This window comes from Falco punctatus (genome assembly GCF_963210335.1).
Source record: "Falco punctatus genome assembly, chromosome: 1".
Taxonomy (NCBI): Eukaryota; Metazoa; Chordata; class Aves; order Falconiformes; family Falconidae; genus Falco; species Falco punctatus.
Window position 1 is genome coordinate 3649884 of NC_137580.1, and position 15779 is coordinate 3665662.

At 39.8% G+C, this 15779-nt stretch overlaps 1 protein-coding gene across 18 annotated transcripts in view; it reads left to right on the forward strand.

Moving 5' to 3' along the window:
* Window positions 1-15779, forward strand: part of TENM3 (teneurin transmembrane protein 3) — a 437496-nt gene that overhangs the window by 380675 nt on the left and 41042 nt on the right. For 14 of the 18 annotated variants that reach the window (XM_080379140.1, XM_080379147.1, XM_080379148.1 and 11 more), the window contains 7 exons: window positions 163-379; window positions 1417-1536; window positions 1932-2193; window positions 8925-9192; window positions 9774-9917; window positions 13111-13360; window positions 13765-13785. In XM_080379140.1, coding sequence (XP_080235266.1) covers window positions 163-379; window positions 1417-1536; window positions 1932-2193; window positions 8925-9192; window positions 9774-9917; window positions 13111-13360; window positions 13765-13785 — 1282 coding nt within the window. Of the gene's footprint in view, window positions 1-162; window positions 380-1416; window positions 1537-1931; window positions 2194-8924; window positions 9193-9773; window positions 9918-13110; window positions 13394-13764; window positions 13786-15779 lie in introns of all 18 variants that reach the window. The other 4 variants (XM_080379150.1, XM_080379152.1, XM_080379155.1 and 1 more) reach the window with 2 other exon arrangements.

The window sequence follows — 15779 nt, forward strand, 5'->3', positions numbered from 1 at the left end:
AACAAACTGTCTTCCCTTAATTGAAAGTGAATTCATTAAAACCTTAATTATTGGTATTCTTTCATACTACGTAATTTTTTTAATCTCTCTGCTGGCTGATTCGTTCACATGCAAAGGGGCAGGAGGAAGAGTTTGTTCATTTGTCTGACTTTCTGCCAACAGATGGGCTAGTTGACTGTATGGATCCCGACTGCTGTTTGCAGAGCTCTTGCCAAAACCAGCCTTATTGTCGTGGACTACCTGATCCCCAAGACATTATCAGCCAAAGCCAACAGTCGCCCTCTCAGCAAGCTGCCAAAGCATTTTACGACCGGATCAGTTTTCTCCTTGGAGCGGACAGCACTCATGTCATACCGGGGGAAAGTCCTTTTAACAAGAGGTGAGCGTGACTCATCCTTTACTCATCAATATGAAAGAAGTTGAAGAGTATGTGAGATGCACCTTAGGAGAAGATCCACTGTGGCTGCAAATTTCATGGCGTGAACTTTCAGCAAAGACCTTTTCTCTTAATATATGTGGAATTGCGCGTTTTGTCTCATTTCCTACAAAATTCAAATTGCCAGTAGGTTACAGAAGGTACTTGCCATGCTTAGTACCTGTATTCTAACAGGGCACTTCATTAATGATGAAATAAGTCTCCATTTAACCAGTTGATTTGGGCTAGCACAGTTGGAAATATATCAAAGCACTGAAAACACTTCAGAAGGAAAGCAAAGCTGCACTTTTTAAACTGAGCTCACTAAATAATATAAATTATGAATTAGTGTAATAGAACTGTTAAGTGCATGACAGTGTAATTGCATAAACTATTTGACTGGTGCTCCACGAAGCAGTAATGACCTGAAAATAAACCAGTAACAGGAAGCAGGTGTCTGGGATCTCACTGAGTGAAAGAAGATGATTTACATTAGAACTTACTGCGTTTGCAGTAATTTAACAGCATTAATGTGTTTGGGCACAGCAGTTGATTAAAAGTTGTTGCACCAATGTTCCTTATTGCTCTTTTAAATTTTGTACTTCATAGTCCCTGCAGTTTTACAGATTGCTTTGATACTAATTGAAAAGTACGTTGTTGTTTAAGAGTCTGCCAGAAATATGACTTAAAGTGGGAACATCTAGAGTTCATAAGTTCTTAAAATTCTTCAGTGAATTTGTTCTTAGTAACTCAGTACAGACGGAATGAGCCAAAGTCAAATCAACAATACTGACAAAAAATTATTGTCTGTAGATTTTGAGGCATCTGTTTATACAGTGTAAATTATGTGAACTTGCAAAAGGTGTAGAGTCTTAGGAATTCTTTTTAATGGTAGTTGATGCCATGTAGGGTGTGTGTGCGTGTGTTCACTCTCCTAGCTTTTATTCATTCAAAAGAGAAGGAAAAGAGTTAATTGTAATTTGATCCTGCATCTTTTTCAGTCTTGCATCTGTCATAAGGGGCCAAGTATTAACTGCTGATGGAACACCACTCATTGGAGTCAATGTCTCCTTTCTTCACTATCCAGACTACGGGTATACAATCACTCGCCAAGATGGAATGTAAGTTTCCTTTGAAGCGTTTCGAAGTCCTAAAGACAGCAAAGGCATTACTGAAGAGCTGCTTGTAAAAATAAAATAATGGAAACAAAAGACATGAACAAAGTGATCGACTAAAGTTGTACTTTGTACATTCTTCCAATGTAAAATATGCTGATGATATTGTTTAGAAGTAGAAGGCTTTGCTTAATTTAAACCCAGCATCACAAACTCTCCATTCTCTTAGTGCAGTGTTATGTAATATAATTGAACTGATTTCTCCGTTGTTCCCAGCAGAGCCATTCTGCCTTCAGAGCACTATGTGGAATGCAGAATCAATCCATAAAATGGAGGCTGTGGATGGCTTTGGGAATTTGCTGACGAGCTAGCCCTGTTGTTTGGTTGTTTTTTTTTTCTAGGTTTGACTTGGTAGCGAATGGTGGTGCCTCTCTGACACTGGTGTTTGAGCGATCACCGTTCCTGACACAGTATCACACCGTATGGATTCCCTGGAATGTCTTTTATGTCATGGATACCCTGGTCATGAAGAAGGAAGAGAATGACATTCCTAGTTGTGATCTGAGTGGATTTGTAAGGCCAAACCCTGTTATCGTGTCATCACCTTTATCCACCTTCTTTAGAATTTCTCCTGAAGATAGTCCTGTAATCCCAGAGACACAGGTAAAGTGTGCTTCAAATAAATAGCATTTTATCGCAGGTGGTATTAAGCAACCATAATGAAAAGAGTGCAAAGTAATGTTTAAAAATACATAATTCTGACTAAGTGCTAACAATTTGCAATGTGGTCATTTTCAGACCAATTTATTTATTCTGTAGGATGATCTGTAAATTTTCATCTGAGAAACAAAAAAGGTAAGAAAGCTTGGTGTACACCAGTGTCTGGTTTTATATTTGTTTGCATCATTTAATTTACAGAATGCCTTCAGCAATCAGCTGAAGCCATCAGAGTGGACACACTATAGTACGTCTGACTTTTTTGACTGCCCTCTTGTTAGAAGTGCACCTCAGAAACTGAAAATGAAAGGTGTTCTTCTGCTAGGTCTGAAAGACCCATACACTTCAATTTATCTGTTTAATCAGAATAAATAGCATGAGTCTCCGGTTTTTATAAACTAAAAGAACTCCCTGTAACACCGAGGAGAGGCTTACAAACCAACGAGCGTATGTGCTAATCTCCTTCAGAACTTGTAACACTGAAAGTAAGACTTGACATCAAAACTTTGCTTTAAAAGGAAAAAGCTGTGACTGGAATGTTTTTTCTCTAACGCAGTTGTATTGGATTCCTCCATCTGAAATAACTGATCACTAATACAGTCTTCCTCAGCTCTTAAAGCAGAGTTGCTTTTCAGGAAGAAATATTTATTTCGTTATTGATTTCTGATAAAACTTCTAGTGAATCAGCACTCTTTCTGCCTCCCTCTTTCTCTCCCTCTCCCTTCTCCCCTCTCCTCTCTGTCTCTCTTTCTGTCCCCCACCTTCCCCATACCATAATTACATAGGGCACTCTTTTTTTCCCCATTCACTAAGAAATGTCCTTGCCTCTTCAAGGGAAACGTAGAAAATGTATGCAAATGTTTTCATGCAGAGCTCTTAAGAAAAGAGCAAAATCATTAAGCAATTCATGGTAGAAGCGGGTTTAAAGTAAAGATGTGAGGAAATTACAACTAAAAGCTCATACAAATCTAGACTCTGCTGGAAAATTGTTGCTTTTATACTCTCTATCATTTCTGTGCCTTTGATAGTTGCAAGTCAATTAAAAGAAAGTATTTGCAATACACAGTCCACTGAAAAACAGCTGATTTACTTGTTTTGGCAACAGATAATGGATTCAGTTCCTGAAGTGATGGCAAATGGGTTAGATAGATGGGGTATAAATCAAGAAAAAAGTAATAATAGAAGAATGTCAGAAAATACGTATTTTCAAAAACAACTTGTAACATCTAGGTAAACAAGCCATTTCATGAGCCACGGGACTAGTGCAGTCTGGATTTTTACTGATTCCCACCCATTGGTGTAATTCCAGCTATCTGCCCCAGCCAGTCCTTCCCCTGTGGACTGCATTCAGCCTTTATTTTCTCACGGGACTACCAACTCGGCTACTTTTTCCCTAGCTGAACCCATTTTTTAATAAATCCTAAAGGAACTGTATTATCTTCACAGATTTCTACTGTTATTTCAGGTGTGGTTGAAGTTAGCTACCAGGTTCAAGAGCTGTGAGGTGGGAGGTCTGACAGGCAGAACTGTTGGGTCAAGTTATTTCCCTGGGAAACTAGCTGGAAGGAAGGATCATGTTCCCAGCAGATCCTAGGCGGTTGGTATGGATGGTCATTTATGACCAGGTAAAAATAGCACTCTTGTTATGTATGCAAAAATCCGGTTCTGGTACTGTACAAAAAAATTATCGAGGAGTATCTTCTGTATATTTTGCTGGTCACACATGTCATCCCCTGCCTCAGCAAGTGACCATGCATGCATGTTCGTGTACCTCCCATGCAATGCTCCACAGCCGTGCATGGGACCTACCCCCTTTTAGGGTCAGGTTCCCCTCGGAAATGCATCATGTGTAACGGTCTGTGCCAAAAAATTCACTATTCTGATAAAAGACGGGCAGAACCAGATGCCATTCAAAACTTGTCTGTTCAGCACCGGAGGAACTGCTGTAGATCTTTTTGTAAAAAAGGGACAATACCAGTTGAAAGTGTGGGAGACAGATGGAAGGCACGGAGAAACTGTTCCCCACGTTCTTCAGTCGGTATTAGTCACCCTGTTCAAGTGGGGTGACAGCACTCGCTGTCATGTGCTACCGGAGAAAATTATGTGCTTTTCTAATCATCATCCCTTGAAGTGCTTCATCATTCCTTGGAGATAACGTTTCCAAAAGAGTGTACTTAGTGGCTTATGAATCCCAAATAGATCAGAGGGGGAATTAAAGTCTGTACCAAAGAAACAACGCAACAGAAAACTGAAAAAAGAAGGCAAGCAAGGGGAAAGGACAAATGCAGTGGGTAAAAGGGGTGATCGCAGATCCAACAGATCGTTGCTCAAAATGGATGATAATAACTAACATGTTAACTAAATATCGGGCTACTTCGGCATTACCTTATCTGCTTTTAATTGCAAGTTAGCATGCTTTGCCTAGCCTTTACTAGCTGAGATTAATCAGTGTGGAACAAGACAGTAAACTGGGTGCGGGTGAGGGAGATCAGGTTAAGCTGGAGCTGCTGGTGTGTTTTATGTGATACTGTTGCTGTCTTTTTCCTAATGCGATACCTGTCGGTTTGCCGCATCTTGCAGTGTGGTCTGGCAGAAACCCACGTGAGTCACAATGAGCGATTCTGAAATTGAGTTTTTGAGAGTTTCCTTCTCCTAAACTTCTGTCGTCCACTGTTACGTACGCTTGCAAGATGCCTTCTGCAGGTCCCAAGCAGCTTGTTTCTATCACCTCAAAGTGTGCGGGAGAACGAACACTGAGAAATTTTCCTTCAGATTGTATGTTCAAGGTTCCTCTCCCCTGACTGACACTCACTACCGGCGATACTATAGAGCAGAAGTTGGCAAAACGTATTTACCCATGAAAATTCAGGATAAAATGTGGGCCTCGGTGACAATAAAAATGTTTGTTTTAACGTCAGGGTGGCCAGATCTTCAGCAAAGAAATGAACCTATTTTATCAGTTAAACAGGCACTGTAATAGGCTGTCTAAATGTTACATTATTGCATGGATGCTGCATCATCATTTCACTTAGCTAAAATCTCCAGAACTTGGAAGTTTGTACTGAGAAAAAAAAAGGAGACTACTCTCAGAGCCAAATATCTCTATTTATGTGTCCTTGTTTTCCAGCACATTTTCTGGTTTCCTTCTCTCTTGCTTTCTGTTTGAAACTTTATATGCAGCTTTTGATTTTATTCTTTTATAGACGCATATTAAGGTTTCCACATGTGCACGGCGCTTTCCTATCCCTCTTCTCTGTGGTATCTCAGCAGTGTTTGAAGTCTAGAAAAGACGAATATTTTTCCCCTTTTCATTTCTCCTTGCATTATATTGTTAAGGGTATTTCTTCATAAGTTCATTTAAGAGCCTCAGTTCTAGGGGAAGTCTTTTTTTTAAAAGGGAAAGTTTTTCCCCTCTTGAAATGAGCAGTTTCAGCTCCTACTTAAAGAAGTATAATTTTAGTACTCCTTGATCTCAACCTTTGTGTAACATCAGTAGTTGCCAATATCTGGCTGTACCTGAAAACGCCATCTTTACCCCTCTCAAACCAAGACGTACTACACTTAAATGCAGCAGTTCAGCTGTTACTTCTCAGCAAAGAACCTTTTTCTGACATTAGGACCAAGGTTTGCACTCACTTGTGAAATTTATTCTCAAATCCTCTATTGAAGTTGCTCATTGTGCCAAAAAAAAATCATGGCAAATGGCAATACAGCAGGCAATTTTCCCTCTAATTGAATTAAATTCCTTATTCAGAGCTCTTAATACCATCAGAGCATGTCACTGGAATCATATTATATTTTGGAGCAGGAAGGCATTCCAGAGTCTGCACAGCTTTAGTCCTGCTGGCCATGAGAGGCGACGAGCCCTGCACAATTTATGTGACTCAGTTGCCAGCTTGAACTCTCAGGAGAGCAAACTCTTGTCTTTGTGAAAATTGAGGTGACCCTTATCTCAGTCCTGTAGGTTAAATATTTCTTACCTGTCCTTCCAAGAAGCTTGGTCATCCATAAATAAAATGTCAACCATTAGAATTTGGTGGTTGGGCTATAACTCAGTCCCCTTAGGGTATCAGCCTTTCTGCAGGTAGGTTGATACTCTATCTGAAAAAGGGAAAGTACAGACAGCTCGGTTCTGTTGGTGATTCCTGATGTGACTTTTATACCCGGTGACTTTCCTGATTGCTTTACAATTGATGTGTTGTCATGGCACCCATGGGATCCTCTCTGCTGTGCCTGATGGTTTAACTTTTCTGATGAACGTTAAGCTGTTTAATTCTCTTTGTAATGCTTGATTCTGGGAGAGAGATTGAGTTGCATAACTTTACCTCTACATTTTTAAAGTTCTCAAGAAAATAAGTTACTACAGGGGATATTTTATGGAAAGAAGGAAGTCGTAAGTTGGATTTCCAGCAGATATTTGAGCCTTCTGCAGAAACTAATAACAGGGCTTTGGATTTTGTTTTAAACCTCACTAAGAACTGCATGAGTGTCCTAGTTTCTAATTTGATAGTAATCCAAATACACAGTGGAATTTCTTGGAAATTGAAACCTCAAGGTGTCCTCTTTATTGCCTGTTATCTCAGCCCAGAGTACTGGAAGACCACCTAAGTGTTTAACGCTGCTCTTCCGCAGTTGCAGTTGTAAAAAAAGCAATGGTCATCACAGGAGACCAGTGAAGTCCATTAAATTGTGTCCTATTATCCGTGTATTATTTCTTTTTCTCCTCTTGCTTACAGAGACCTCCATCTGTTAGACTAGTTTTAATGTGCAGTATATGAGAGTCCCGCTGATGTCTTGAGGAGGAATTTGGCTTTTGTTCCTGGGTGGTTTGTGTTTTTCCTTCAGAGTCTTAGAAAAGGAGTATGTTCACAATCGCTTCTCTCTGGGGACGGGGGGGTTGTTTGCATACAAAAGATTTGCTTGTTCTCTGGCTTAGATACCATGAGTATATTGGGCTGAGGGAGAGCAGACTAGATTTACAAACAGAAATGATGCCACTCTCACCTCCTTCAGGTGATGGTGCTGCTTGTAATTTCTTCTCGGTGATGGCAGGTTCTTGGTGGGGAAAAAGAAACATTCGAAAATTAAGAATTTATAAATCTGAATTTCATAGTTCTAATATTTTCCAATTCCTCCTTTATTTCCTACAGCTCTACTATGATTTTACTGGAGAAGAAGAGTTTTATGTTTACATGTATCAGATGTAAATAACGATTCATGCCAGGCAAAAAGTCGAAATACTATTTCTGTTTTTTTGTTACTGTTATTGGGGAGGAGGTAGATATAATTAATACCGTATCAATCTTTCTTTATATCTCACCAAAAGTGCTAACATAGGAGACGGCGTAGCACCTGTTGCCCTCCTCAGGAGCATAAACCCCATTATTTGACCCTATTCAGCACAGACGGTCAGTTGTTCAAAAGCAATGTCCGAGGGTTTCCCTGGCATAGAGGGCTGACTTTTAGCACTTGTTTAGTAGCCAGCTTTCCGTCCCACTGAAGTCTCACACCTAATACTTGTGACAGTGCTCTCCCTGAAGTCTGCTTTCCACCAACACTAATTACTGTTTGGTCTTAAGACTTTAGGACTAAGAGACAGGAAAGTAAAATAATGCTTTCCAAATTTATTTCCCCAAGAGTGCTCCTTTGACACCACCAAGGCTCTGGGCTTGTGCTTCAGCATCCTTTGCCCTCTCTTCCCACCAGAGAAATATTATTGTTATAAATGTGTTTAGATAACTTTTTCTTTTTTTTTTATTTCTTTTTCTTCTTTTTTTTTTCCCCCAGCAAGCTGGGATAGTTGGTAGGTGCACACCTGAAGTGCTGGCTGTCAGTGTTTATGTCCTGACGGAGGTATAGGACACTATAGGCTGTCTACATCCATATTCCACAGAAACCTTTCACATCCATCCATCACCCACAAAAGCTCCTCAGCTCAGAGGAAAAGACAAGGTAGAGGAGGGGAGGAACCTTTTTAAAAATAAAATTGAATCATTGCACCTCTCTGAAATGAGAAAGTGGTGAGCTGATGTCTGAGTAGTGAATATTGATCAGGAAATATGGAAAAGCTTTCCCTGAGGCATCCTACTTATCTGTCTTCAAAATAAATGGAAGAATACTCTAGTTCAAAGTATTTACAATCCACAGGTAATGCAAATAATAAACCACATAAAAGTTCTTCCCGCTTCTACAGGAGCAATTAGACATCCCAACCCAATTCTGAAGCTTTGCGGTGCTCAGAGGCTCTGCTGCCTTTATTATGTATCCGTGGCTGGGTCGTGGGTGGCAGCAGCAGAAGGGGCTATTTTCACTTAGATGAAAGATGCCTTTTTTGCCTCTTGGTAAAAAGCAGTTGGGAATGTTTTCCCTCTCCTGCATGCTTCCTTTCCCCTCATTAAAATAAAGGAGAGATCTTTGAAATCCTTCAGCAGAAAGAATCAACTAAGCAGCTTCAGTATAATGAAGAATTTAGACTTCACTTTCCAGACAAAAAGGTGAAATATTGTTATTTATTTATATATATATTTTTACATTAAATTAAGGCTGGATTTAGATGATGCCTCCTCTAATGGGTTGTCATGTAGCATTACGTCAGGCCTCCTTTTGTGATAGCTGTATTGTTCTGTTTAATTTCAAAACCATTCAAATACGGTATTTTTTTCTTACCAATGCATTAGGTTCTTCATGAGGAAACAACAATACCAGGAACGGATTTGAAGTTATCATACTTAAGCTCCAGGGCTGCAGGATATAAATCTGTTCTGAAGATTACGATGACCCAATCTGTCATACCGTTTAATTTAATGAAGGTTCATCTTATGGTGGCAGTGGTGGGAAGACTTTTCCAGAAATGGTTCCCTGCATCCCCAAATCTGGCTTACACTTTCATATGGGATAAAACTGATGCATACAACCAGAGAGTCTACGGATTATCTGAAGCTGTTGGTATGTGTGTTACGGAAGCTTTTTTGCATTTTTACTGTTGTCTTCAAAATCAGGAAGCGCGTCTCAAATACTTGTATCCATTAAGTCCAAAATGTTTAGCTGAGTAAGATGAGAAATAATAATGGGTATAAAATATATTAGAAAATACTAATCTAAACTTTGAATTATAAGAAAAAAAATATTTCAAAAGGAAAAAGAAACCAGTGATTTTTCACTTCTAGTTCTTCTCCGTGAAATAGCCTTCAGCCTAATAATATAGCATGGTATTTAGGCTTCACGCTCCTCGTACTTCAGAGCGCAGCACAACAGCATTCTGACGTACTTCACAGAATGGCTTTCCTCTATACCTGTCCTAATCCACTTACTTTCCATAACTAAAATTATTCTACTAACCCGGGATTGCATTTAAAAGTATTTTGGAATTCTCTTTAGTAGTTTCAATACATCTAAGGAAGCCACAGGGATTTTCAGGTAGCCTGGGAGAGCAGGAGAACGTGCGTAGTTGAAGGAAGTCACATCCTTGAAACTCTTCTTCTGGAACGACATCCTATACTTAATGAGGGAATTTTTTGTTGTTTCAGTGTCTGTAGGTTATGAGTATGAGTCTTGCTTGGATCTAACTCTCTGGGAAAAGCGGACTGCCGTTTTGCAGGGTTATGAACTGGACGCCTCCAACATGGGTGGCTGGACGTTGGATAAGCATCACGTACTGGATGTTCAGAACGGTAAGGAGTTCATTTCCTTCTTGCTAATTTTAACACTCAGCTGCCCCACACTTCAGGTAGCTCATTCTCCCTTACAAATGTTTGCTTTGTTATTTTTAAAAAGGTAATTATGGAATGCTTTGCGTATGGTAAATGTTTTGAGCTTTACAGTGGACATCATGTTTCTTCATCCTATAAATATATATGCGTTAATAGTTTCATCAGTGTCAGCCTGTGTTAGATACGCTTACCAAAAAAAAAACCCAACCCAAAAATGTTGAAATTGTTTTTAAAAGCTGAGTGATGCTAAGGAGACACTGTTTCTAAAGCAATTGAATGTGGTGGTGGTGGGATTAGCTGTTTGTTTGTTAACAGTAACTTGGACGATGTTTTCCCTTCCAGTTTTCACAGTAAATGACAATCAAACAGCAGTAAGAGACATTCCTGCCAGACTGAGAGCTCTTCGCTCCCGATACTAAATTCCTTATTTATACAGGAGGTGTTCCTCGTTGTGTTACGGTATCACCGGCTGCTCAGGGCAGCAGTTAGCACATGGGTACTGTCTCTTCTGGAGGGTGAGCACTCATTTACGCTCTCCTCCTGTTTAAATCCTTCCCTGAGGTGAATCCTCCCCGGGATGCTGAGGTCACCTTAGCACAGGGCAGGTGACGAACTGAGCACGAGCGTTTACGCCCCTTGTTTCAGGACAGAGTCCAGTTGCTAGCGAGCAGTTCTTTTTTGATGTCAGCGAAAAGATGAGGAGCGATACACATTTCTAAGAACTGTGCCCTGGCACCGAGGTGTGCCAGTGTGTCCAGTGTGCTACTCAGCAACTGTCTGGAGGGTGCCATGCTAAGTATACCCCAGCTCAACACTGAACAGGAGGAAATTTGGAAAAATGTGGCTGGAAGCATGCAAGAAAGGTGAAATAAGCAGTCGCATGGCGCAAGGTAGGAGTTGGTCAGACTAGATTTTTATGCAAAGGAGGAGCCCAGAAGTAATGCAGCAGGCAGAACGTCACTTTTGCAGTACCTGGTGTCCCTTGGAGTCTCCCACTAGCACCTGAGCATCTTTTGTGTGATACATCAATCACCACCTAAAGCATTGCTTCACTGGTAGAAAACCGAGGTAACCAAATCAAGGGAAAAGGTGTCGTTGTACCTAATTTAAAATGTCAAAAAAACCCTGTGTAAATTAATGTATATAAGGTAATCCTTCTGAAAATGTAAAGACCTATAATTACAAATACATATATAAGATTGATTCTGTTCACAAGGTAAATTGATGGTGGCTTTAAATTATGTTCAGGAGTACATTTGACAAGTAATGACTTTTCAAAGTGACGTGTGTCTAATTGAATAAACGAAGTGGAGAGTTGTAATGACAAGGTGGATGAGCTGGAGAAATTTATTCAGAAGAGAGTGCAGAGAGTGTTTGTACGGGTATCCCGAACTAATGCAGTAAATAGTCTAATGTACATCTTTTAGTCTGTGATAATAGAGGAGAAATGTGAAGGACCAATTTTTCAAGGTAATGACGGAATAAATCAGGTGCCATAGTGCACTGTGCTGACTTGAGGAATTCCTCTGATGAAAATTATAGAACTCGGCTATTTCAGGCAAAATTATGGTGCCATGATTGTCATAAATGATGTAATCATAGGAGAAGGGATTTCACATACTGTTAATGTTTTCTGGCTTTAACTATTCATGAAAAACGTGTTCTCCCTCTTTTGATTTAGATTACTTAGATCACTTGCCATTAGGTTTCCATAAGCCATGTTCGTTCTTCCCGATTTTATCATATGTATTGGTTTTACATTTATAATTTCCTAAATTTTAAACCATTAAAAAGTAGTGGAGACACCTAAAACATTTGAAGAGGAAAACAAAGGGGTTTTTTTCCTCCTATCTTCCAGTATAGAGAGTGCATTTTGGGAGTGAGGAGAGAAAGAGGAACACATCGTAAATTTCTTCCAAGCATCTCAAAAGAGAAATGTATCCCTCAGCCCCAAACTGCCTTTGAAACGCTGGGCATGCAATCAATAAAACACATATCACTCTAAAGTACAAAAGGACGTGAGGTTTACATGGATTATACCACGGAAAGACATATTGTGACTTCGGAGCATAACCAGAATAGCTGACCGTTTGTAGAGTACACCTCAGTGGGTTCATCGGGAGGTACAATAATGAGGGTCCCGGCAACGTTTTAACACACTGTAAAGTCACCATTTTTTTTTCCTAAGACTGAAGATTTAACATAAAGCATACATTTTTCTTCTCAGATTTCTTATGGAGGCTATAAGGAAGACAAATACTGCTGGCACATTGCTTTGTCTTCACGAAATTATTGTTCCTTTCATGCCTCAAAGCAGAATTAAGTTTAAGAGGCAGGTTGGCCTGGCACCACATTTTTTTTTGTTGTTTTGACATTTTTAATAACTGTCTATAACTGCAGTCATGGTATTGAGGCAGGCTTTGTTGCCAGAGGTACGTTTTTGTGGTGAGCTGAGCAAAGACTCTTTCGTAATGTAAAATTGAAGCAATCTCCAACTTCCTGAAGTAGCTCTTTAATTAATATTTACAATTTGCAGCAGTAATCCACTTTACATTGCATTTGGCATCATATTTGTAATTCATTATAGAAGGACTTTAGGAATACAATTTCCAAATACATTTTTTCTATTTTATAAAATACACACAGTTAGAATTTCAATCAGTTCTGGGGAATTTCAAAACTGTAAACATTTAGGAACACAAGACCTTGATTTTATTCAGTACACCTTGCATTTCCATCAACATGATAATTTTTATTCTGAATTATAACCATTATTAAAATTTTAAAATAAGAATGACTGAAAAGTTGTTTGGGTTTTAAATACTAATATATTTAGTGTTTCTACTATATTTTGTGGACAAGGTAATTTAATGCTTTGTGTGTCTGTGGCTTAACTGTAACTATGAATGTTTTAATGAAGTTCTGATACTTGTAGTGAGAAAAATACGTCGTGAGAATTAAAAGTCTGTTAAATTCTGTTAATCTACTGAAAGAATATTTAAAATATGTATGCATCATTTTATGTTTTCAGAGATTTTGTAGAATTTTCAGTATATGTAGACTGTAGAGAGAGCGTATATAGAGAGTTTTCAGAGCATTCAGATTTTTTATAAACTTTTTTTTTTTGGTTTGCGTTTTTTCTGTTATTTGCCAGGAATCCTCTACAAAGGAAACGGTGAAAATCAATTTATATCTCAGCAGCCCCCAGTTGTTAGTAGCATTATGGGCAATGGAAGACGACGCAGCATCTCCTGTCCCAGTTGTAATGGTCAAGCTGATGGTAATAAATTACTGGCTCCAGTTGCCTTAGCTTGTGGGATAGATGGCAGCCTGTACGTGGGGGATTTCAACTATGTTCGGCGGATATTCCCATCTGGAAATGTAACTAGTGTTCTGGAGCTAAGGTATGGGGGGTTTCTCATCTTTGCGAATGGGTCGTGAATTCTAGTTGCAAACTGAAGTATTGAATAGATTCCTGTCATTGCGTGAGACAGAGTTTCCAAATGCTTTTGGGAACAAAGGTTTTAAACCATTTGAAGAACTATTTAAAACTGAAGTGAAAAAACTGTATCCTGGTAAAAGATTTTAGCGATGCTTATATAAAATGTGAGAATTTAATTGGCCCAAGGTAATTATTCTGTAGAGTTTAAGAATTAACCTACTTAGTCGACACGAGTGGACAAAAGACAGTCATTCACTGCTTCACTAACGATAGATGAAAATGTTGCCTTCTTTTCATCTTTTAACATCCTTTCTGAATGTTTTTCTAATAATGTTTTTCTGTTCTTTTTTACGTGCTCCCACCAAGAAATAAAGATTTTAGACATAGGTAAGCATTCCTTAAAGAAGATTTATATTTTTCTAACTGTTCTTTTTTCTTTTTTAACAAGTGAATGCTTATAATGGAGAAGTCGTTTCTGAGATGTATTACCAGAAAAGAGGAGTATTTTTCAAAAATAATGAGTTCATATGTTTTAGTTATGTCAGTTGTCAGGCTGTATCATCCTTTCGGATAAGAGTTCCTTTTTTCTCATCACTCTCTGTCCACCGTCAGGCTTCTTTTTGTGCTTTGTATGCCCACCTTTGCTTTCCCCTCATCTCTGCTCACTCCTATTCTTTGCTGGCAGCACTTTTGCTGATCCTGTCAAAACTCACTCATTAATCAGATGCCCCAAATACGATGAGAATGGCATATAAGTAATAAAATTATAGAAGTATCAAGTGAGTTCGTTTCATTAGCCTTTTGAAGTTGAGTCTTTTCGGGCTTACATTTAACAGATTTGTTTCTTTAAAGGCAGACTTTTCTTAATAATGAAAACCGAAATTTTCCTATAATAACACAACTCTAGGAGTTAAGATTTTCAAGTACACCAAGATTCGTAAGACTGGTCATAAAATCAATAGTAATCAGAAGGATTGTAGCGCAACATTCACCTGTCCTGGCATCGCTACAGTGGTGGCAAGAACAGAAGGGAAGGCAGTGGATGCTTACAATTGCTTTGCTGCAGCAGCCAGTGCTGAGACAAAACCAGTTATGCTAAAATCTTGTTGGATACGTGAAACCCTGCAAGGTTTTGTGGCAGAACCGCTCAGTGTAAGTCTCAGCAGCCCCGCTGGTCCCTTTCTCTCCTTTTTTGCTGCCAGTTGTTTTCCTTCCTTGATTTTAAACAAATCCCAGAGAGTCATATCTCGGTTCTCTTTTTTTTTTAAGTTCAGTTTCCTCTGGACACTCTTCTTTGTGAAGAAGGGGTTTCTGTTTGAGAAAGTGTCTTTCAAATGTGTTAGGCAAAAAAATCCGTGACTAAATAAGGTGTTTGCATCAGCGCTAATGATCAGAACTGGGAGTTGATGCACGGTCTAGCTGGTTTTATGTTATTTTCCAGTTGTGACTTAGAGGCAGTGTCTTCCGTTTGGTGGGTTTAGGTTTTCACTATTACATTTAATTTGCATTTGTTCCACTCCTTTTAAAAGAATTCTATCCCTTGTGGTATCACAGAGTTGTGATTGCAGCTGGATAAGACATTGTCTTGGCATATGGGTGGAATACAGAATTATGCTCAAAATGGGAATTTGGAATGGACAAACAGGATTAAGGAACAGGCGCATAATGATGTTTGTTTTGCTGTGATTTAGTAGCAACATCCTCTGCTGCCTCTGGCAGGACTGTGGTCACAGACTCGGCTGCAGCATTTCGGAAACTAGGTCCCCCCTGCACCTAAGAAAAGTTAGTGCAGGAGAACGGTGAAGTTTGTCTCCTTTATTCATGCCTACACATGCAGAAGCTCCGGGTAGCAAAAACTGCAATTGTACTGCACAGAGCAGTGTAACAGCATTTCCACGGGCCCGCGCAGCGGCTGTGAGCGGGGGTTCCTCCTGAGGCAGAAGGAGGCGTAGAGGACGGTGGGGCAGCGCTCTGCAGGAGTGCTGTGGAGCCGGCAGGGGTGGATCCCACTGCGCAGCCTGACGCCATCTGCTGCGCGTTGGAGTGTTCTCTCCCATCATACGTTTTCCCAGTGTCCACTCCTAGCCTTAGGGGTTTGCTGCTCAGGGGCTTCCTAAGCCAAGAGTCGCATCTTTATGCTTACTGTCCCCCGGCAGCTTTTTATTCTGTTCATTTAGCTGATTTTTATTAAACATGTATAAACTTTGAGGGTCCGCTAAATCCTGCTGCCACGCCCAACTTCAGGACGCGCCATGAGACCAAATAGCTTCTTTTGCCGACGTGAAGCCATGCAGAGCCCTGGGAAATGCTGCGGAGAGCAGCACACCTGCCTGGGCTGCACGGGAGCGGGGCAAACCGTCCAGTTCACGGCAAAGCCCTTC